Below are 23,042 nucleotides of genomic sequence, written 5' to 3'. Positions count from 1 at the left end.
AAGTTAGACAAGTTATTTCTTAATGCCAGGTTTCATTGATTTCACTGTCAATTCAAGCTGCATCCAATCAGCTAACTATAGCATTGGATATATAATTCACCACCTTTATAGATCAGTTTCTCATGTTGAACTTATTTAAAGAACAATAGTGCTTTTCCCAAAAAGCAACTGGATTTTATGGGGGGTTTTCCCTTCTTCTTTGAAAATGTTTTGCTTCTATTTAAAAAACTTCCTCAGTTCTTCTTGGATGAGAAGTGAAATGTTTTCATAGAAAAAAGAAACCAAGAAAATCCAATTGCCTTTGGGCCACATATCAAGTCCTTCCCAAGGAATTGATTTAAGCAGATGTGGATGTTTGGTGGTGTTAACAGATACTGTTGCAAGATGTAAACTGTTCTGAATAAAGCTTCCTTTTGCAATTGACTGATGGTGAATTTGTCAATGCCCATACTGCTGCAATTATTTTGAGATTGCACCCACAGCGTCTATTACTATTGGCAATAACCTTTGCTTTCTTTTGCCACAGTTGTTCTATTTCTATTTGCAGGTCTTTGTATATTGCTATCTATTTCAATTCCTTCCCTTTTATTCTACTGTTTCCAGATACTGTTTATTTTCCATATTTCTCATCATGAATAATTGTCCATCTGCAGACTGACATCCTCCAAATGTTACTAGACCAGCACCCAGAGTTTCCCAGGCAACAGCGCCTCTATTTTTCCAGAAAACTGTTCCTTTTTCAGGAATTACAAAAGCATGCTTTCTCAATATCTCAAGGAAGAAATTTGGATAGCAGCAGCAAAAACTTAACCAGAAAACAGACAGACTAGGAGAGGTTTTTATTAAAATATAGCTACAACTAATTTAAAAAATATGTACAAAGTAAAATGTTTAAATAACTGAAAAACAAAGGCAGCTCTTTGAATGTAAAAAAACATCTTGATGAAACAGTTTGCTTTCAGAAAAGTTAAAGGATAGCCCATTAACTGCAGGTTTTCAGTAGACACATGGGGAGGGGGAAATGTCAGAACATGAGCTTCTTTAGAGTCTGACTCTTTAAAAGCTCCAAGGCAAGGTTGAACACAAGGAAGACTGGGATCTGTTAGAAGATTTGCAGCTGACCTGCATGTATTTTCACCCTCATAAAAAACAATTGTAATAGTACAAAGAACTATTGCCCAGTTTTGTGAGATGAGTGGCGTACATAAAGTTTTATGGATAAGTGAAGGGCAGGAGTAAAAATGCACAAAAATGACATTAAAGCAACTCATCTTGAAACCTAATTATTAGCTGAACATGTCCCCAGTTCTAAAAGTACAGAGCTCTCCTCATCAAGCCATATTTCTGCATGCTCACTTTTCAGGTTTCTAGTATAAAATCTACTGACTCCTAATTTCGGAGATAAGATCTGATTGTTTGAACTTGATTTAGTTAAAAGGAAGTTAATATTTAATTTAGGACGGTTTACTCCATGGCCACAAAAGTCTCCATCTATACAACTGCATGTGAAAGCTTGTGGGTGTACACACAGATCAAAAGTTTCTGTGACTACAAAATAAATTATCAGTTAAATTTGCTAAGTACTTTAGTAAAGTAAAATAATATATTATAACATTAACTTCCTAGTGCATATTATGACCATTCTCTTTTTTCACACAAACCACTCTCGTATTCAGAACCACATAAATACATTCACACACATTTACACCTTCCTTTTTCCAGTAACAGGAAAAATAGAAAATGATGGAAAGATGGGAAGGGAAAATAAAGAAAAAGAGAAGATGAAAACTTCAGAGGAAGGAAGAGCCTGCCTTCCCAAAATGAGCCAATAAAGCAGGAGAAAGAAAGCTATGATAACACTGCCATTGCTTTTGCAAGAGAGCAAGAAGTCAACAAATACATATATATGAAGGGAGAAATCTCATTCATCCATAAACCTCACATACAAATAAGACAAAAGGCTCTTCTCTGCATGTGAGAGGAAGATGCCCAGAAAATGGCCAGCATCTATGCTACTTTCATCCTGTCTCTTTAAGCCCTCTCATCAGCCAGAACAGAAATACTGGCTATAAAAACTGTTCTGAGAGGCATTGGGTGCAGATGATGGTATGTGGGAAAGTGAAGAGGGAAGTAGGCATGTGATGATGTGAGAAAGTAAAGCAGCTAGAAAGACAGTTCTGTCTAGCAATATTCACAAGGAGTAGGAATAGCAGAACTCACAAGGAGTAGGAGTTGGAATAGTAGGAGTAGCAGTGATGATGAATGGACTAATGATGAGTAGTAATAATGTGAATGTTTGTGTGTGTGGTCTAGGGATCTATATTGTTGTTGATCCTTTTCTGTGTGGAGCCCACTAAATTGAGTATAGTTAAAGGATCCATGACACTGCAGATAAATTATAACTTTTCCGCTGTACACACACTTAAAAGTTAATTATTGGGGAGGGGAGTTGTCCTGCCTTTGGGCAAATAAGGCATTTAATAAAACTGAATATGGAAAATCAAGTTATGCACACACTACCTTTCATAGATGGGTAAGAACTTTGGTTCCCAACATATATGAGGTCACAAAGCAGAATATATAAAACAAGAAATAAATGCAGCATTGGCTTCTTTTTTGTCCTTTGTGTTGAGATATTTTTATTCCAAGCCCATTCACAGTACTTTTTAGAAATGAGGTTCCAGTGGGAAGATTTCCTGGTTTAGCTCAGAACTGTTCTTGTTTTATCAATCCATTTGCAGGAGAGGATCTAAATATTCTGCATAGAGGTTCTGCTGGTAGAACTTTCCCAGTCTTTGGAGATATTATTGTGAGGTTCAAAAGGCACAGAACATGTTAGAATGTTGTCAAAATTCATCTTGCCAGTTCCAAGTCTACTTTGGTAGGTCCAAGAAAACAACAATGGCTCCCCTTCACCTGCAGTTATTATGGGAATCATATTGCTCCATCAAGTCTCTCTGACAACAAAGAAGATTAAAATACATTATTACAGCCTTTCTACAGGGACCATTTGTGGATATCTCTGCCACCACTAGGAAAATCAATGGGGGAGGTGGGGAATCCATTTGCTCTCTGCTGCCTCCTGCAGGATCCATGCAACATTCCCAATACGCAATGGCAAACTACAGAACATTGTAATGAAAGAGGAAGAAGACAAGAGGAGAAACATATGGCAGTTGTGCATAGTTGAACAGAGCTCCCACAGCCAAAAGATCAGACAGATACACTTCGATATAAGCAAACTAAAGACGGACATGCAGGGGAAATGAGACAGCAAGTAGTGATCTCTAACCCAGTGTTAGAGACACAGACAAGAACGAGCAATGGAAGGTGAACAATCAGTACTTCAGTTTTGTTGCCAATTACCTTCGTCACCTTTGTCTCCTTTTGATCTGGGTTCCTGCCACCATTCAGACAAAAACCCCTCTTCATAGTCACCAATGTTTTCAAACTCAGCATCAGATGACAATGCAGTTTTTTTTACCCCGTCAACTCCTTCGTCCACCTCTCCCTGAAGTAGGATAAAAGAGCTAGTCAGAAGCAAAGCAATCAAGAACCGAGACTGTTCCATCTTCTGCACATGGACCATTTCAAATAGACTATTTGGTACAGAATCCAACATTAAAAAAATAACCATATTCTAGGCTTTATTCCTGAAAACAAGAGGAAAGAGTGCAGAGAAGAACAACTGGGTATGTCTAGTCTGATGAACAGAAGGACTAGGGATGAAATGATAGCCCTGTTCCAATATCTCCGGGGTTGCCACAAAGAAGAGGGAGTCAAACTATTCTCCAAGGCACCTGAAGGTAGGACAAGAAGCAATGGGTGGAAACTAATCAAGGAGAGAAGCAACTCAGAACTAAGGAGAAATTTCCTGACAGAACAATTAATCAGTGGAACAACTTGCCTCCATAAGTTGTAAATGCCCCAACACTGGAAAAGAAGAGATTGGATAACCCATTTGTCTGGTGGTGTAGGGTTTGCTGCCTAAGCAGGGCATTGGATTAGAAGACCTCCAAAGTCCCTTCCAACTCTGTTATGGGTAATGCCTGGTAAAAGCTTAAAATCCTGATGGCAATCCTTAGGTAGCTAAATCCTTTCTTTCCAGCTGAGAAAATCTGAAAATGAAACATTTCCCTCTTGTCTTTCAGATTTATCTAGTACTTGCCATCCTCAAAGTAAATTAATGGGGCAAAGCTGGACTAAAAGAAACAAAAGCTAGCTCTTAATTTATCACATTTCTACCTGTTTTCCAAGTTCTCACCTCATCATCTGGCTGGAGATATTGCCTGGCAAACTCCAAGAGCTTCTTCTGTGTGGATGTCCAGTTATGATAACGCAAGGCCTCCTAAGAATACCAGAGAGAAAACAATCAGCTAGAACAGGTGAGAGAGCAACAATATTTGTACTTTGTACAATTGGAGCCTGTGTTGGTGCCAGCTGAAGAAAGGTACAATCTACCAAGTAGACCCAAGCATGCAAACATTTGTCTGGCCTCCAAGTTAGAATAGCTCTGGACATTACTGCAGCTGCAAATCATGTAATTTGAGGGCTCGGGCACTTCCAGTTGTAAAGCTGCAAGCAGCAATGAAGTCGTTGCGTGGGAAGGAAAAAGTAATTGAATAGTTAGGAATGCATATAACCAGCACCCCTCCTGACAAAGTTTCCATTTGGGTACTATAGCGATATCAATATAGAACAAAGAATGAGGGACATTGCTATCAGTTACTGTAATTTCACTATAATTATTCTGTTTATCTCAAATTTCAAGATCAAACTGTTGATCTTATTCCCTCTTAAGTCATAATCAAGTAATCAAACTGTTTTCGCTCACTTCCATTCTCCTTGCTTCTCTTGGGGCTTGTTTATTACAACCAGAACCATAGACAAATATAGCAGTATACAAAAATTATCTAAAATGGTTATTCTAAAGCATAGTGGACAATCTACTTTGCTTTACACCACTGAGGAACAAAGACATCAAACCCCCTCCAATCAGAAATTAGAAAATATGACCTTCCAACATTTCTGCAGACTCCCGGTGCTTCAATCTCTCATCCTCCCCAGCCCCCATTGTATTCCTTTTGCAGATTCTCAAATAACTAGATGTGAAGACTAATTGTTACAAGTTCAGAAGGGAGGGGAGATTGATACTAGGGTTCCCTCCCCCCCCCCCGAGTTTGGAGTTGTGTCGTTCACAGTCAAGGGGAACCTAGAGAATCAATTGTTTCTGGAATGCAGTCCCACAAGACTGCATTCAAAATATATCAGTGCTCCAAAACAAAATATTAATTCTTATCCCAACCACCATTCCTGTTCATACTGGTCGTGGGTTGAAGTCCTCCTCTTCCAGATGCCAACGTTCACGATAGAAACGATAATAAACCAGATTTTGCTGCATGACTTCATCTCCAGGATCAAAGAGCATGTAGCTAGCTACACTCTGTACTGCATTCTTAATATCATTCACTGTGCAGAGAATAATATACAAAATTAGCAGGAGAGACACATCTTAAGCACATGAAAAATAGGGAGGGAAGAAAAAAAAATCAGGAAAAATAATATCTCACCAAAACAGTATGTCTTTATAAATATGGCCTGAAAATAATATTAACCTCTACTGGCCTTATCAAATTTTAATCAGAATGTACTCAAAAAGGTTGCTGCACTTTCTTGAAAGAGAAGAAAAACGATTTGAGCTTCGGTGGCGCAGTGGTTAGAGTGCAGTGCTGCAGGCTACTTCTGCTGCCTGCCGGCTGCCTGCAATTTAGTAGATCGAATCTCACTAGGCTCAAGGTTGACTCCGCCTTCCATCCTTCCGAGGTGGGTAAAACGAGCACCCAGATTGTTAGGGGGCAATATACTGAGTCTGTAAACCGTTTAGAGAGGGCTACAAAGCTCTGTGAAGCAGTATGTAAGTGTAAATGCTATTGCTATTGTCTCTGTATTTCCAGGTTAGGGCTATTTGGAGCTTTGAATTTAAAAAGGAGACCATAGTTCACTCAGAGAATCATTTTTTACAAGCTAAAAAAAACAGGTCTAATCTTAAGTACAGCTAGAAAACTCATGTTTTAAACTTTGAAACGTCATTGTCAGATAGCATAGATGAGGCCAGATGGAAAAGCAATCTGACTTTTCCAAACACCATTAGTAGTAGTAGTAGTAGTAGTAGTAGTAGTAGTAGCAGTAATTATAATTATAATAATGGAAAATCGTCTAGTGGGGGATAGGAGACAAAGGTAGAAAATAGGAAAATGTCTACTGTCCCATCCTCTCTCAAACCAATGGATTTTGACCCAATGCCTCCACAAGGTGGCACTACTTCAAATCCTACCCTCTCCTTGAATCAAGGCTCCCAAACCAAATCAAGGACTCACATTTGTAATATGCAAACTGAAGATAGTGATACATCGTGGCCACAAATTTCTCCACAAAATAGCCACCAACATTTGGGGTCAGGTCAACTTCACAATCTACTTTACATTGCAGGACAAATACAAAACGATCTGGGGAGGTAGAAAAAAAAAAGAAAAGTATTTTTAAAAAGTTATTATTCCATTATCACTTAGAGAAACAGCTTTTGTAACCCAATTCCATTCATATTTACATGGATTCAGTGATCAGCGAATTCAATAAGGCTTCCATATACAAGCAGCTTTAATTTCTTATTAGCTTTGGTGTTGTCTCTCTGCACTTTCAGTATTTCAAATTATTAATATATTTCTGAATTTGGCTTTACCTTTCCTAACGTTTTCATTTCATCTAGGCGGCCTAAGCAACCACTTTCTTTCTTTTTATATTATTTATACCTATTAACACACTATTTTACAAGGCAAGATTGCATTTGCACGCAATTTATTGGCATTATGAAATTATCCCATTTTCTATCAGTCAGTGCAATTGGCGGTTCTCTTTTACACAGTTGATGAGGGCTCATGTTTTGGAAGTGAACAGAGGGCTGAATGCATTCACAGAAAGAGGTGCTAGGGCTAGGTAAAGGAGAGTTAGTAAGTAGCTCTCTGAAAAACCAACAAGTGAGGTGGGTTAAGATGGTATTGGAGATTTTGCAGATATGATTACAAACATCAAAATAAACAATGCAGAATTTTAAAATGTGTATCACTGAACAGAATAGCTCTGTATCCAAATGAACTTATAGTAATGTAATACTTGAAGTAATTCTAAAGTATCTCTTTTACTCTGTGCAATAGCTCCATATTAAATCCTCTATCTGTGCTAATTCTTGCTCCACCCAAACCAATTAAAAATGAGGAGAAATTATTTTTTACATATTGCATAATTGACATTTCAAACTTTACACCAGAATAAAAAAGGACAGTGGATCAGCATACTGTATGTATGATGGCTGATCTCTCCCTGATTCCCTTACCTGCTATAGCTGGATAGAAATCCTTAAATTCAGAGACCTCATAGCTACCCTCGCAGCCAGCTAGGCAATTTTCATAGGCTTCATAGTATTTGGACAGTGCATGCTCCATGTCAGCAATGCTACTCCTAAAATCTCCACTATTGTAAAGCTTCACTGCTCTGACAAAAACCGTCTGCAAAGAATAAATACAAATTAACAGGATGAGTATATTTTGTTTTTGTTTATGTCTTTAAGCTTCTTAAATTTAAATTAATAATTCCCCCTTCCTTGATCCTGCATTTCTTAAATTGACTTAACAAAGTCAATTTATTATTATTTTAAAACGCTGGCAGGCTACACAAAGTTGCTTCTTGGGCCATATGGACAACTAGGGGATTTCAGAAAATTTTTCAAGAAAGCCAGCAAGGGACATTCCCTACTCCCTCCCACTGATCATTAGCACTATGACATCTAATTAATTCATACCTGAATATTTAGGGCAGTATTCCTCAACTTGGTACCTCGTGCTTATTGTGACTGCACCTTCCACAACAGAAGTTGCAATTCCAGCTCTTTTGGAGGACATCAAATTGAGGAAGACTGATATAGAGTGGAAGACATCAATTTAGCAAACAAAGATTCCTAAAATAACTTTTTCATACATGTAGCAGAAGGAAAAATTCATACAAGAAAGAGCATTAAAGTGCAATCTTATAACATCAGCCAGTTTCATGTTCAAAACTCAATGGGCTTATCTTTACCAGGTTTTTATTGATTTTGTTTGGTGATAGATACAACCTTCATTTTGGACTCCAAAAGGCTTCAGAGAACTGAATATATTGAAGAAGCAGATTTTCCAGCTCCTATACAGTTGGAGTTCAGAACTGGGCATGAGAAAAAAACCATATTGATGATGTTGGTTGATGGCCTTATTGGGGAGTGGGTTCATATTAGATTTCTGGGTTGCCTTTGACACTACTGTGTTTCTCCGAAAATAAGACAGGGTCTTATTTTCTTTTGACCCCCAAAATAAGTGCTTATTTTCAGGGAGGTCTTATTATTTTTTGAGGTGCAGGAGGCAGCGAGCATAGTCACCTAATGGCTGCTGCTGTGTTGCAATATTTTCAGAGGGGGCTTATTTTCAGGGGAGGGCTTATTTCAGCGCATACACTCAAAAGCCCGATTGGGCTTATTATCCAGGGAGGTCTTCTTTTGTGGGAAACAGGGTATCAACCATGAAATCTGTGAAGATTGGAGACACTATATTTGAACAGTTTCACTCCTTCCTTTGTAGCCAGTTCTAGTTGATGGTTGCAGAAGAGAAGTTGGTCCCATCTGGCTTACATGTGGAGTCCATGTAAAGTTTGAGCCTCTCCCCACTACTTTTTAATGCTTACATGAAATAGTTGGGATTGGTTATCCATTAGTTTAGGTACTGTATCATCACTCTGGTCCACTCTGACAATACAACTGGAATCTCATTCCAATATCAGAAGGTATGGATAAGTAGGAATGAGCTGAAATTAAATCTAAGCAAGTGCAATTACTATTTCTTCACTGATGTTCTCTGCCAGCTCTGATGATATTTCATGAAGGGATGGTATTATTCCTGGAGCATGTCCATGATTTGAGGGTCCTTCCCACAATTAAATAGATAGGCGGAGGCTAGAGCAGGAAGGCATTTTATTGACCTACCTGAAATGGCTGGGCATCACAATTTTAACCTTTCGTTACCTGGTTGGGCTACTGAAGTGTGCACTACAAAAGTTTTCCTTTGAAGACCACACAGAAACTATACCAAAATATAGTGATCCTCATGCTTATAGCTAGGCTCTAGAACAGTGTTTCTCAACCTTGGTGACTTTAAATCCTGTGGACTTCAACTCCCAGAATCTACAGGACTTAAAGTCGCCAAGGTTGAGAAACACTGCTCTAGAAGCATATTAGACTTGAGCTGTGGGTCTGTGTTGGCTGCCAGTATCTTTCTTCCCAAGGTTTAAAGTGCTGTTCTTAGATTATTAAGGCCTATAAGGTTTGACATCAAAATATTTTCAGGGCCATCTCCTTCAACCAAAATGAATCATTCAATACAACAACTAGGAATTTTCTTTAGCAGTTCTCCACTATTGTGAAATTAGGTGGGCTGAAGTTAGAAGATATTTCTGTTTCCATCTTGTAGAACAATCTTCCAACAGATATTACACTTACCTGCTAATTTTTCTGGTAGCAGATTAAAAGCAAGCTTCCAAATACCATTATGTTATTATATCATGGATATTTAATAATTTGTTATTTACTTGACTATGACAGTCTAAAACAAGGTAAGGTAGATAGACATTCATTCATTCATTCATTCATTCATTTACTACAAAGAAACTTGCAGACCTTAATTATAGAGCAAATTTTATTGGCAACTTTTTAAAGCTTTCAATTGTAGCCCCATCTTGGGGATAAATTTTCCTCCCCATAATATTCCAAATACATACCTCATATGGTTGTGCTTCCAAGTCTACAAGGTACTCATCTACATCCACCATAGTTTTGTAATAATTGAGGTACTTTTGGGTCATTTCATGCTTCGGATTCTTCTGTAGGAATGTGTGGGCAGCTGATACAGCTTTCTCAACTTTATTTGTCTGGGGGAAAAAAAAAAAAAATAGAGAGCAGGACGAGGCAGATTGTAGGCTTAAGAAACCTACTTTATTCTTTTGTTTCTACCAGAACTACATATGTTTAGAGTTAAAGAACTTTAATTGCAAGATTTTGTTCTGAGTTCCAGAAACCTAATTGTTCAGCACAAAAATCCACTACTGGTTACCACAAGTATTTCAGCAGTGAGCCATGTCACAAATCAATCAAATGATCTAGGTTTAGTTCAGTATGTACTTTGTCTGAATATCCCAATGAGATTGGGAGGAGCTTACTTAAATAAAACATATTTAAAACAAAGATAACAGTTGTTTTTAATAACTGCAACAGCTATGGAGGTACACTTGCCAGAAAGTTAGTGTTAGATTGGTATCAAAAATACTCATTTTTTCCCCATTTTCAGATATGAAAGTTTACTTTGAGCCAGTTAACAGGCTTATGGGGGGGGGGGGGGGAATGGGAGGAGAGAGCACTAGTATGCTGCCTTGAGCTGCTGGATAAAAAAAATGCATGGATAATATTTTGTTCCACATCTCACAGTTCAATCAGTGCCAACTGCACGTTTAAAGATTGAAAAGTTGACCAGACTTGCATAAGGTGTGATCCATTAAACTGAGCTTAAACCATATCTGGCTTGGGTAATAGGTCATTTTTGACTGATGTCTGCAACTGTCAAACATTCATTTAGAGATAAATTATTTCATCAATGAATCTTTCACACTTTGTCCAGTTTTAGAGAAGGTCTTTTATATTCATCAAGCTGACCTTTATCCCTCCTCTACCCTAATTCGCCTCTTCTCTGAAACTGAATCAGAAAATAAAAGTGGAGATATGTATGCATACTTATCTATCGCCTTGACTTTTTTTGACTGTGGTGGGATAGACATGTATCACTAATAACTTATAAGTCTTTAGTGGGATCAACAGCTGGTAGATGCTATGAGGTTCTGAATAAAATACTCCAAACAAGAAATATAAAAGGGCAATTCAGAATGAACAAGCACTGAAATATTAATATTGACAGAGGAGCTTAAGTTTAAGCCTTTCACCTTTAATAACTTAAAGAGACCGCTTCCTGCCAATTACCTCCCATAGACCTATTAGATCCCAGATTAGGCCTCCTCCGAATCCCATCTGCCGGCCAGTGTCATCTGGCAACTCCCCGGGGGAGGGCCTTCTCTGTGGCTGCTCTGGCCCTCTGGAACGATCTCCCCGTTGAGATCCGGACCCTTACTGCCCTTCCAGCTTTCCTCAAAGCAATTAAGACCTGGCTGTTCCGGCCACTCCTGGGGCTGTTGAATCTCTCAGCCCCACTCGAGGATATGATTATTGTTTTTTAAAATATGTTTGTCTTTTATTTTTTATTCTGTACCCCCTTTCCTCTTTGATTGTTAGCCGCCCTGAGTCTCTCGGGAATAGGGCGGCATACAAATTGAATAAATCCAATCCAAATCCAATCTAATAAAAAGGCTAGTGAATGGGACAAAATGGAGCTATGCTGTAAATCCACAGAAAAATAAGGAGGGAGAACTTTTTTTCTTTGTACTGTAATATTGGAATGTTGGAACTCAAAAAGAAGGAGCTATTTAGTTTCTCAGAATCATTGAGTCAGCAAGTGTTTCCCTATCTAACCAAATCTGGTCTTGTTCTGACTTTGATCATATCAACATCTACTGAACTTTCAACAGTAAGACAAGTAGATTTTGAAAGGGAAGAATTTTTTGTTCTAATTTTGAGGATTTTCCTAGATAGTACTCAAATATTATTTCTTTTTCAGGTGATTGGCATCAGGAGTGGGCTGCTGGGGGTTCGTAGAGGTTCAGGAGAACCTCTAGCTAAGATTCTGTGCAGTTTGGAGAACCCCCAAATTCCACTCCTGGCTGGCTCCACCCACCCCAACCCTCCCACATGGCCTACTTTGGATGCTGATAAGTGCAGGCCGTGCATGGAGCTTCGGGGAGGGTGAAAAACGGGCCTACCAGAAGTTCAGGAAGGCTAGAAACAGTCCCATTTCTGGCCTCCAAAGGCCATTTTCGCCTCCAGAGGCTCGAGGAAAGCCTCATGATGGAAAGTCCATCATGGTTCCGGAGGTCAACTAGATGACACCCACCCAGCAACGGGGCAGAGAATCCCTTGCTAAAATTTTTGAAGCCCACCGCTGATTATCTTGTTTCTTTGAAGTGAAAGACTGCCAATCTTTGCAAGCACAAGAAACCTTTAAAGGATATTGCAGAGGTTTCTCCAAAAAGATTGTCATGGAGAAAAGGCAAGTAGCAACATTTCAAAAAGAGCAGAGCAGCCATCCACTGTTTCTATTATTTAATAACATTTAGAGGTTTTACAAAAAAAATGAAAAAAAATATCAGATGGTGCAGGAACTTTGAAGACAGTGCCCATGGAAATCTAACAAAAGCTTATAAATATGAGTAGTTACACTATGATATACAGTCCATAATCAAGTATTTATTTTCATAATGAGGAAAAATTCGCCTAGTGGAAAGACGACAAACTTTGCAATATTTAACCATTGACAAAATGAAGATGAAATTATTTTCTCTTCAGGCTAGTCATAACCATCTGGTTCCAACACTTTCCAAAGAATTAATAAAAAAAAAAGGGACCACTTAAGAGAGTTGAATCTGAAAATCTTATAACACAAAATTTGGAGCGTTTATTGAACCTTATAAGCTGTTTGTGAATTACCCAATAACACAAAACAGTAAAGAACTATTTATAATTTAAAAGAATAGAATTTAAACACAATAACTGATATGCAACAGTGAGACTTTCAAAGGAAGAAAACATTAAATTTATACTAAATGTTATACTTACAGAAAAGTATTATATTTTGCTGCTGACATATTTAGTATTGATCACTTAAATGAAAACTGAAAATGGAACGACCAGCTTCCATTGCTTTTTCAAATACTGTGGCAAATTTGTAAAGCCTAACAATTTGGGAAAATGATGTATAAACAAATACATTCTAAGAGCTTAATTTCCTTCTCAACTTATTTCTTTATTAAATATTGCTAAATAAAATATAACATATGTGCCAAATGCATTTTATATGTGGTTACTGCCACAAGTACATTTTATGCTTCTTATTGGAAAGTATGCATAATTCCTTTGCAGATGAATGGCTAATTAAGGTTATGGGAGTATGCCTTAAGCCAAAGCCAATGTTTCTGGCTTTGCGGACTAATGGGCGGGATAGAGGGGATGGTTCCACGTAAATGGCGGGTGAGCACACAGCTCCATTTGTGCAAGCAGTGGACATGCATGCCTGCCCCTTGTACAAATGAAGCTGCACACAAATGCACATGCTGGTTACTCTCACAAGTGGAGCTGCATGCGCAAGCTCACTCACCACTTCCATGGCCCGGTTCCAAATGTGCCACAGCCTGAGGATTGGGAATCCCAACCTTAATCCAAAATAACTTCATATTCAATCTGGCACAGACTTTAATTCAACCTGAAAACTGTTTGGATTATATTTCTATATAAGGCCTTATACTACAAATTTCAAAATCTATGTTTCTATTAACATAAAGTCTTAATATGCTAATATTTCAATGATCTGTTAAATAACAATGGATCTTCCAGAGTTTGAATAGAAGCATGGTGGGTTTCAAAAAAATTTGGAACCTCTTCTGTAGGTGTGGCCTGCTTTCCGGGTCCACTGGTGGAACCTCTTCTAACTGGTTCGGTAGATTTGATGAACCGGTTCTACCGAATAGGTGCGAACGGGTAGGAACCCACCTCTGAATAGAAGGTATTATAATTCCTTATTGTACTTATATGATTTATACTAGTGTAAAGTGCATTAGTACTTGTATTTGCAGTTTTTTTAAAGTTCATTCTTAAATGATCTGCTAAACCAGGAGAATAAGATTGGCATCTATTATGCACTTCCTGGTAATTAAATGTGGTGTAATTAAACTTTTGAACTAGCTTCAATAAACAAGGTTTACAAGGATGTGGAATATTGGTTGTTTTTTTTCAAGGGACACTGGAATAAAGTACTCATAAGAAACATACTGCCTCCTTCCTTTGAAAATTAAATGGAGGCAAACAGAGATTCTCAGAATGTAAAATTCAATATGTAATAGTAATAAAGTGCAGTACTCTGCAGTACTACCTTTTCACCAGCTGACTTGTTTCTTCATTAACCCTGAGAACCTCTGATGTAGTATCATGAGTCAAACTATCTATGACTGAAGACATCTGCCTACTACCAAAGTTTGCTTTGCAGTCTATCCTAGACATGTTGGAGAAATATTTGCCTCTCATTAATTATCTCATCGGTTAAGCTTCTCCAGGCCCCACAATGTCTGTTTCAGTCATCATCGTTTAGAATATCAGGGCGCTATGCTCTTTGCAGAAAAGGAGGCTGTTGCCTGGAAGCATCTCATCTGCTCCAGGCAAAGAAAGAAACTACTGTCCTCAGGATGGCAGAGCATAGAGGCAGCCTTCTATCTGCTGACCTGTTTTCCTTAAACGATTCAGGGAGGCTGGGAAGGGTTTTGTAAACAGTGTTTGTGCACATTAGTCCTTCCTTGGCTACCTTTTCCTTTCCACTGAAGTCCTAGATATATCAATATATATGGATTTCTCAACAATAATGGAGTCATATGTCAAAAGTGATGGAACTAGAAATATATGGGACTTCCTTTATTCTTCTATAAGCATGGCTTCAATTCCTCCTCTGAAGGTGGCTTCCTAAAACACTGTAGCACTGTCATAAAGGACGCGGTGGCTCAGTGGCTGCTGAGCTTGTCAATCAGAAAGGTCGGCAGTTTGGCGGTTCGAATCCCTAGCGCCACATAACAGAGTGAGCTCCCATTACTTGTCCCAGCTTCTGTCAATCTAGCAGTTTGAAAGCACGTAAAAAATACAAATAGAAAAATAGGAACCACTTTTGGTGGGAAGGGAACAGCATTCTGTGCGTCTTTGGCGTTTAGCCACACTGGCCACATAGACATCTTCGGACAGCACTGGCTCTTTGGCTTTGAAACGGAGATGAGCACCGCCCCTTAGAATCAAGAACGACTAGCACATATGTGTGAGGGAAACCTTTTTTTACTGTCATGCAGCAATCTATCATGAGCCAATGTTTGAGTAAAGAATACTAACTTCAGGGTATGGCTGAAAGTACTACTTTCATCTGGGCATCAGGATGTTTAAAGATAAAATGAGTCAGTTTTTTAAATTAAATATTTTATTTTCTTCTCTTCCCTCTAGTCTTTTTAAAAATGTTCCTGTGTATTGTTTCAGGTGCTTTAAAATGCCTTTAATACATTTTAAACACCTTCCTCTATCTTGTATTCATCTGCCCATTCCCCACCCTGCCCCAAATTCATCATTATGTGCATTCAATAGATTACGAGCATGCTAAGAAAGCCAAATAAATTTACCTTTCATCACAATGCCTCAGTATTTTAGCACAGCTTTGGAGAAATAAGGGAGACAATTCCCCCTTTGCATATTGCAAAATGTGCTCGTATATTTATATGAGAGTATGGACATTTTATCAAAAATATGAATCAAGGATTCTCTCTATATGTTCATAAACTAAGCCAGCATTGTTTAACATAGTGCTTCCAGATGTTTGAGGCTTCAATTCACACTATTTTAATAGACATGTTGGCTGACATTCATGAAGTCCATAGAAATCTACTTTAAATTTTGAATTGTAAAAGCATGGTGCTTATATCTCTGGCTTGTAGGACATGTGTGTTGGCTTGCTAGACAATTTCTAAATTAGAGATCTTGGCTTGCACAGAATAGCATGAGGATGTGCATTCAAAATGTATATTCTGGTTCCTATTGTTGACAGTATACAACTGATTTTGCAGAACTTGTATTGGTGACCAATGAATTTCTAGATGCACAATAATGTCCTAGTTTTGATTGATATCATGCTTTATGATTTGCAGATACCTGCACGACCTTCTATTCCAATTAACACTGTGTGACTTTCACGTCAAGAGAAAATGCTAGCACCAATGTCACAGAACAGAAGAGATTAAGATAGTTCCCCCCTTTGCTGATGTTGCGAAAATGACTGAATTTCCCTGATTTTAAAATGTCATCTTTAATTTTCATTTCACTTTTATATTTTTCTTTGATGCTGTTCATATTTTTATTCATGAAGTTCTTAACATCATTTTATATCCTACTGTTTTATGAGACTTTCAATAAGATGGCTATTACTACGTGAGCATTATCTGATAATTTTAAACTTTATACTATCAACATTGAGAAGGAGCCTTTTCTTTTAAATTGATCTACTCAGCATTAATATCAATTATGGTTTGACGGTGACAAGCTAAGTTGTTGCAGAAGTGCAATATACTGATAACAAAGAATGTAAAATAAGCATGGAACTCTCACTTTTATTTTAGCTTTCCCAACCGTAATATAGATTACCAGTTAATTAAACTGAGAGCATTTATTGCAAAAGGATGGAAGAATGATTGAGAATATAATGTGAAAGAAGGCTGATATTAGTATTTAAATATTCAAAATAGTCTCTTATGAGGTGGCTATTGTTGACCAGGATTAGGACCAGAATCTGGAATAGCAGTAGAAATGGGAAGCCAATGTCAAAATTACATTTCCCCCCCTCTTACAGGATCCTTATCTGAGAGCCTCACTTCACTAATATACTCACTTAACTGAGGCCTAGAGATTAAAACATTAGCAGGAGGTCACTGTTCACCCAGGTGGGTGACTTTGGACCAGTCATTCTCTCAGCCCACCCCAGGGTTGATGTTGAAAAGAAAATAAGAGGAGGAATGTGTATTGGATAAGTTTGCTGCCTTGATTATTTGTAAAAATAGTACAGACAGGATATAATAAACAATAGTAGGAATAGGAGTAGGAATGGATTTCCAGAGGAAGAAAAAACAATTGCAGACTACAAGAACCAGAAGCACTACTCAGGTGACCCCAAGGAAAGGATGAACCTCTAAAACAGGGGTGTCAAACTTGCGGCCTGCGGGCCAGATGTGTTACACTCTGGTCACGCTCACCTCCAGTTTAGTGAAGGGGCAAAAGTTGTGATACGTCATGTGATAACAATGTGACATCACGAGTTTGACACCCGTGCTCTAAAAGAATGAGCAGATTAAATGCAAGGAATATAAATCCTTCCATTTCTCATTATCGTATCAGAGCTGAAGAAGTTTCTTGGATGAGAAGTGGAATATCTTCAAAGAAAAAATAAGAAAGTCCATTGCCTCCTGAAAAAGCACCTTAGGGACAACCATGACCTGGATGACTGAGAATCTCTACAGACTTTTAACACTTTTAGAACTAGAGGCTGTTTGTATTGTTGTGGCTAGGCCCTACCAAAAGTCCCCCACTAGGTCTCACGTTCCATGCCATCAGTCTGGTTTTTTTTACCCATTTAAAGTCAAATAGGTTGACATAGTTTCATCCCCAAAACCTCTAATCTAGTTTATTGTTGCTGGGGGCAATATGCTGACTCTGTAAACCGCTTAGAGAGGGCTGAAAGCCCTATGAAGCGGTATATAAGTCTACTGTTATTGCTATTATTGCTATTGCTATTGACCAAATAAAATTGCAGAAGCCTTGTGCTCTCAAACACCAGCTATCCTGAGGGAAACTTTGGAGGGAATCATCCAGAGGTGGTATTCAGCAGATTCTGACCAGTTCTGGAGAACCGGTAACAGAAATTTTGAGTAGTTCAGAGAACCGGTAAATATCACCTCTGACTGGCCCCACCCCCATCTATTCCCTGCCTCCTGAGTCCCAGCTGATTGGGAGGAAATGAGGATTTTCCAGTATCCTTCCCCTGGAGTGAGGAGGGAATGGAGATTTTACAGTATCCTTTCCCTTCCACGTTCACCAAGCCATACCCACAGAACTGGTAGTAAAAAAAATTGAATCTCACCACTGGAACCAGCTACTAGATAGTTTGAGTAGTCTGTATACCCACATCTGATAATTGATTTGCGTGTCAGGCCTGCACAGACCTCCACCCAGTGTTTCCTCTAGCTTTGTCCTGCCCACGCATAGTTCACCATCTTTTTTGGTCCCTCTACACATGCTCATGCTCCATCTTCCAGACAGAATGGGTGAGATTGGGTGGTGATATTCCATTAGACCAAACTAGAGCCAGCTTGAGCTAGTTGTTAAGGCCTGAGGCTAGAAAGCAAAGACTGTGAGTTCAAGTACCATCTTAGCCATTAAAACCAGTCAGTCACTTTCTTTCAGTCCAACCCACCTCACAGAGTTGTTGTTGGGGGGGAAAAACCACCTCAGTTATTTGGAAAAATAATAATAAAGGTGGTATACAAATATTATTTGGCACAAACTTGTAAACACAAACACAAATGATGATGAGATAGCCACATCTAGGTGCATCTAGGTGCAAAACAAAATTTACAGATCAGAGAATCTGATTAATATGTATACAGAAATTACTATCCATGACAGAAAAGAACAATAAACATTAAAAAACTGAGATGGAATTCCCCATAACCCCACATGTTAGTATGAATAAGAATAAAGAATTTGAATGGGAAAGACTAAGAAACAAGCAATCCAACATACACAAAGAGACTGGTGTTCATTGCTTTGCACACAAAAGCTACTTTCATTTGGCAGTTTCTTCCCTGGAGAAACCTCGTTAATTTAACACCAAAGTACTCTGTAACTATTGCGGCACCTATCATACGACTTTCTGGTAAGAAAAAGAGTAAATGACTTCTGAATTCAATAAAAATCAATTAATTTAACAGAGAGGAAGGGAGGGAGGGAGGGAGGGAGGGATCAAATGAATACGGAAACTCATTCGTTCATACTCTCTATGTCCACTTGAGAAAGTCGGGGATCTGTATACCAGAGAGACGTGGCATTAAATGCTTTTGGTATGAAGAACTCCCACTTCGGGGAAAGAAGCAGGGAGACAGACAGAGAAAGGAAAAAAAAGAGAGAGAAAGATAAAGAGAGAGAAAGAGAAAGGAGGAGGAAGAGGAAACCGAAAAGACTAGTAGCTTCTGCTTCCTCCAGATTTAAAGAGCCAGAGCTCTTCAAAATCACTTAATCCCAGAAAGAACCACAATGGAAAAGGAAAAAAAAGGAATGCACCTTTTTTGACTGGCAAATGTATGTAGCTGCACAAGAAGCTGGAAAGAGACAAGAAGAAAATGATTCCACTCTGCTTCACAGAGCCAAAGGAAAGAGCTTCAAAACCAACAAGGAAAAAAGCCTGGGATGATATAAGCATGACTCCTCTGCTCCCCACCCCCATATTGACCCTCAATTCCAGTGAAGGTTTTAGTTTCATTTGGAAAGCATGTTATCTAAGGGAAGGTTGTTCAATGTGGAGGATTTACATGTTTCATGATCATCCCTCCATAGAAACATGTATTTTGGAAGGGTCATGGAGTTTGAAGGGATCTAAGTGAGGAAAAATGTACTATATATGCTAAGAGCAAGCTGAGACTGTGGCTAGTGTCATGGCTAAAAGGGAGCTGCCAAATGGGTTGATTAATGTGGAATAATGTACTATCTTCCTATGCAGACTTTTGTGCATTGACAACAGAGCATTGTTAAGTCAGAATAACCCTGAGCTCCCTGGAGTTGACTTTTTTTTCTTTTTTTCATAAAAAAATAAAATACAAAACAATAAAACAAACAAAATGAAACAAAACAAAAGCATACATTCAACCTAACAGCAACAAAGAAAACAAATAGTGTGGAAAAGAAGAAGAAAATATAATCACTACTTTTTCTTTTCTTTTAGCACCCAGGCAGGGTGGATCCTATATGTTAAATGGAGTTCTCGTTTTTTCTGATCACTTTGTCCAAATCAGAACTATTGTATGATTTTGAATTACTGCATTGGGTTTTTTAAAGATAAAAACCGGTTTAATATATCAGCTTTGTTCCCACCAGCCCCTGAATTCCATTTCTGATCTGTCTGCTGTAACAAGAGTCTTGGCGATGAATCCTACAGGTTTCTAAAACTGAGAGCCACAATACAGTCTCCATACACACCTTCTGTGCATTCTATGATTGAACATATCTGCTTTGGGCAAACAATAATGTTTCAGAATTTTTAAAGTTAATTATCAAATTTTGAGAGCGAATGATCATGATTTCAATGCAGCATTTGGGCAGAGAGGAAAGGGGAGGTTTCTGCCTTTACTCCTACTGGTGCATCAATTTGCATTAAGGAATTTAACTTCCCAAGGCCACATTGTTAGCCAGTGTGAGAACAGAATGTGGTCTGGGCCTGATTGAATGAGCACTTAAATTATCCCACTGGCATTGATGCCTCCTGTTGGAATATGAGATGGAATAAATAAGATTGATTACTTAAATTAAGCCTGACTAACCTGTCTTCTTTCTGATATTGTTACAGCACAACTGGTCACGTCCAAGGAGATTTGCCTTAAATAAAGTCATTCAAATAAACAGTAGATGGAAATGAGTGCTGCCCAAGGGATACAAGCACCATGGTAGTAGTGCTTTGTTTCCAAAGGTTACTTAAATACAAATATTAATGGCAATATTATTCTTTGCAACCCACATCCATTTTAATACTTGATAAGTGGAAACTCTTTACACACACACAAAATCTACTACAGATAGTCCTCGACTTACAAATGTTGAGTTACAATGGTATTGAAAAATGTGACTTATGACTGTTTTTCACAGTTACATCATTTGCAGCATCCCCATCATCATCATGTGATCAAAATTCAGATGCTTGGAAATTGGTCCATAGTTATGACCGTTTCGGTATCCCAAGGTCATGTGATCCTCTTTTGCAACCTTCTGACAATGGGGAAACCAGATTCATTTAACAACCAGGTTAACCAACTTATCAACTGCAGCGATTCACTTAATAGCTGTGACAAGAAAGGTCATAAAATTGGGCAAAACTCATTTCACAATTGTCTCACTTAACAACAGAAATTTTGGGCTCAACTGTGGTCATTAAGTCAAGGACTACCTGTAGTCACTCAGTAAGATAGAAAATGAAATTTCTTGCCCCAGGAGTACATCTGTCTATTCTTAAATGACCGTAGTACAGCAACTCTCAGTTAACAATGGTCTCTTTTAGCAATTATTTGAATTAAGATGATGTTGAAAAAGTAATGTTACAACTGGCCTTCAAATCTATGACTCTCTCAGCATTCCCAGAGTTACATGATGGGAGATTTGGGCGCTTCGCAACCAACAGCAAGCATTTTTAGTCATGGCATCTCTCCTCAGTACCATGATTGTCACTTGCACACCTTACAGCGATCTTCTGACAGCTAGTCAATGGAGAAGCGGCAGTAAAATTCAAGTCACCGTCATGAGAATGTCCTGCTTAATAAGGCCATGGCGGTCACGTGATGTCTTAATGATTGCGTTGCTCAGTTATGAAGTTGCCCGTTCCAATTATGGTTGTTAAGTGAAACTAAATGCTGAGGCATCCATATTTACACTCAGTCTGTATAAACGATACTCTTGGTGCTATCTTTTTTCCTATAGTAAAGTGACTTTTATCTATGCATCATTTGATACCAGCCAGGACAGGAGGGGCTTCATCACTGGAAGCTTTCAAGAAGAGACTGGACTGCTGTCTGTTAGAAATGGCAACTCCTGCTTGGAGGGGGTTGGACTAGATGATCTACAAGTTCCCTTGCAACTCTGTTATTGCGTTCTCTTAGAACTGAAAAAGGATTATAAGAACCAAATAGCATCGATTAAGCTCCGCCCACGGTATCACCAAGAACTAAGCAAACGGCTCACTGGAACCGTCCATACTTAATGGTACAAAGCTGCCACGCTCCCCACCTAATCCCACGCTCACCTTGAAAAGCGCGTAGTGAAGATACTGGTAAGGAGTGCGCCGCTGAAAGTCTCGCAAAGTCTCGGTCGGCGGGTAGGTGAGCTGAAAGACGGGAAGGTTGCCCTTGCATCTCCGCAGGCAGGAAGCGCGCTGTAGGACAAGCCCGAAGTATTCCATCTCCTGGTCCTGGAGAGCCTCTCCGGGCGTGATCTCCGAAGCATTCACGCCGCATCCCGCGCTGCCTTCAAGCCCTGCGAGCGAACCGCCTTTCAGAAGCAGCTCCGAAGGAGACGGGCTATCCCACGCGCCCTTGGCAAGCTTTGTAAAAAGTGGGCCGGTGTCTAACGTCTCGCTCCCCGCGCATTCCTTATGGCAGTGCGCCTCGCTGTCTTGGAGCAGGCGGTGAAGGCGCAAACTCGCCTCCAAATAGCGGATGCTCTCCCTCCAGTTCTCGCCCTCGTACTGCTCTAAAGCATAGGCGTATGCGCTCTGCAGGGGCATCAGCTCAGCTTCTGGAAAGCCGCGGAAGCTGTATTTTTCGTATTGCGCGCCCACTGTAGGCGCCGACGCTATGAAGAGTAGGAGAGCCAGCGGGAACCCCCGTCGTCTCCGCTCCATGCCGTCCCTGCGGCCGGCGACTCTGTTCCTCTGACCAGACCTGCAACTTGGAGGCCCATCAGGAGTCTCTGGGAAGCAGGGGGAAGGCAGACGGGACAGACCCATTTGGATTCCGCAGGGTCTTAAGCGCGCCCTGATATACTTCCTACATTAAAAAGTGGGGGTGGGGGAGCCGTTTCCATCAATTCTTTCCTTTTAAAAGTGGGAAAAAAGCCTGGTTTGTTTGTTTTTAAATCTATGGGTAAAACGAGGCAGAGAAAATGTGATGATTGTTTGGCTTCGTTATGAACCAAAGCAAAGTGCAAAGAACTCCAACTTTCTTTAGGCTTCAGGGAAGGCCCATCAAATGTGTTAAAAATCAAAATAAGATAAAACAGTTAAAGCAAGTCATCTGTAAAATAGAAACAATGACAGAAAACCAATATGAAAAGTAATATTCCCAGAAGTCTGAAGTTATACACTTGTCCAATGTTCAAGTGTGTTAGATTACAATAGATCAATTGGCAATGCTGATTGTGAATGATGGGAGATACTAGGTTGATACATTAATCAGACAAGTCACTATTTTTCAACTTCTTTTTTTTT

General features: G+C 39.1%; 1 protein-coding gene across 1 annotated transcript; it reads right to left on the bottom strand.

The window, feature by feature from the left end:
- Positions 1-832: 832 nt before the first annotated feature.
- P3H4 (prolyl 3-hydroxylase family member 4 (inactive)) lies at positions 833-22,543 on the bottom strand. The gene is made up of 8 exons (XM_032237677.1): positions 21,861-22,543; positions 9,856-10,005; positions 7,391-7,562; positions 6,378-6,506; positions 5,324-5,469; positions 4,265-4,348; positions 3,367-3,511; positions 833-2,957 (listed from the first exon to the last, which is right to left on the bottom strand). Exons 1-8 carry the CDS (start codon positions 22,455-22,457, stop codon positions 2,935-2,937), a joined length of 1,446 nt encoding a protein of 481 aa, XP_032093568.1. The 5' UTR covers positions 22,458-22,543; the 3' UTR covers positions 833-2,934.
- Positions 22,544-23,042: the final 499 nt, after the last annotated feature.

The sequence above is a fragment of the Thamnophis elegans genome, chromosome Z (assembly GCF_009769535.1).
Source record: "Thamnophis elegans isolate rThaEle1 chromosome Z, rThaEle1.pri, whole genome shotgun sequence".
Taxonomy (NCBI): domain Eukaryota; kingdom Metazoa; phylum Chordata; class Lepidosauria; order Squamata; family Colubridae; genus Thamnophis; species Thamnophis elegans.
The sequence above is the reverse complement of the archived record's forward strand: the minus strand, read 5'-3'. Positions and strand labels throughout refer to the sequence as shown.

Coding starts and splice junctions, on each gene's coding strand:
- P3H4 (XM_032237677.1), bottom strand. CDS start 22,457: ATGGAGCGGAGACGACGGGGGTTCCCGCTGGCTCTCCTACTCTTCATA. Junction 5,470..6,377: donor TCAGTTTGCATATTACAAAT/GTGAGTCCTTGA, acceptor TTCTCTGCACAG/TGAATGATATTAAGAATGCA. Junction 2,958..3,366: donor AGGAGACAAAGGTGACGAAG/GTAATTGGCAAC, acceptor CTTTGTTGTCAG/AGAGACTTGATGGAGCAATA.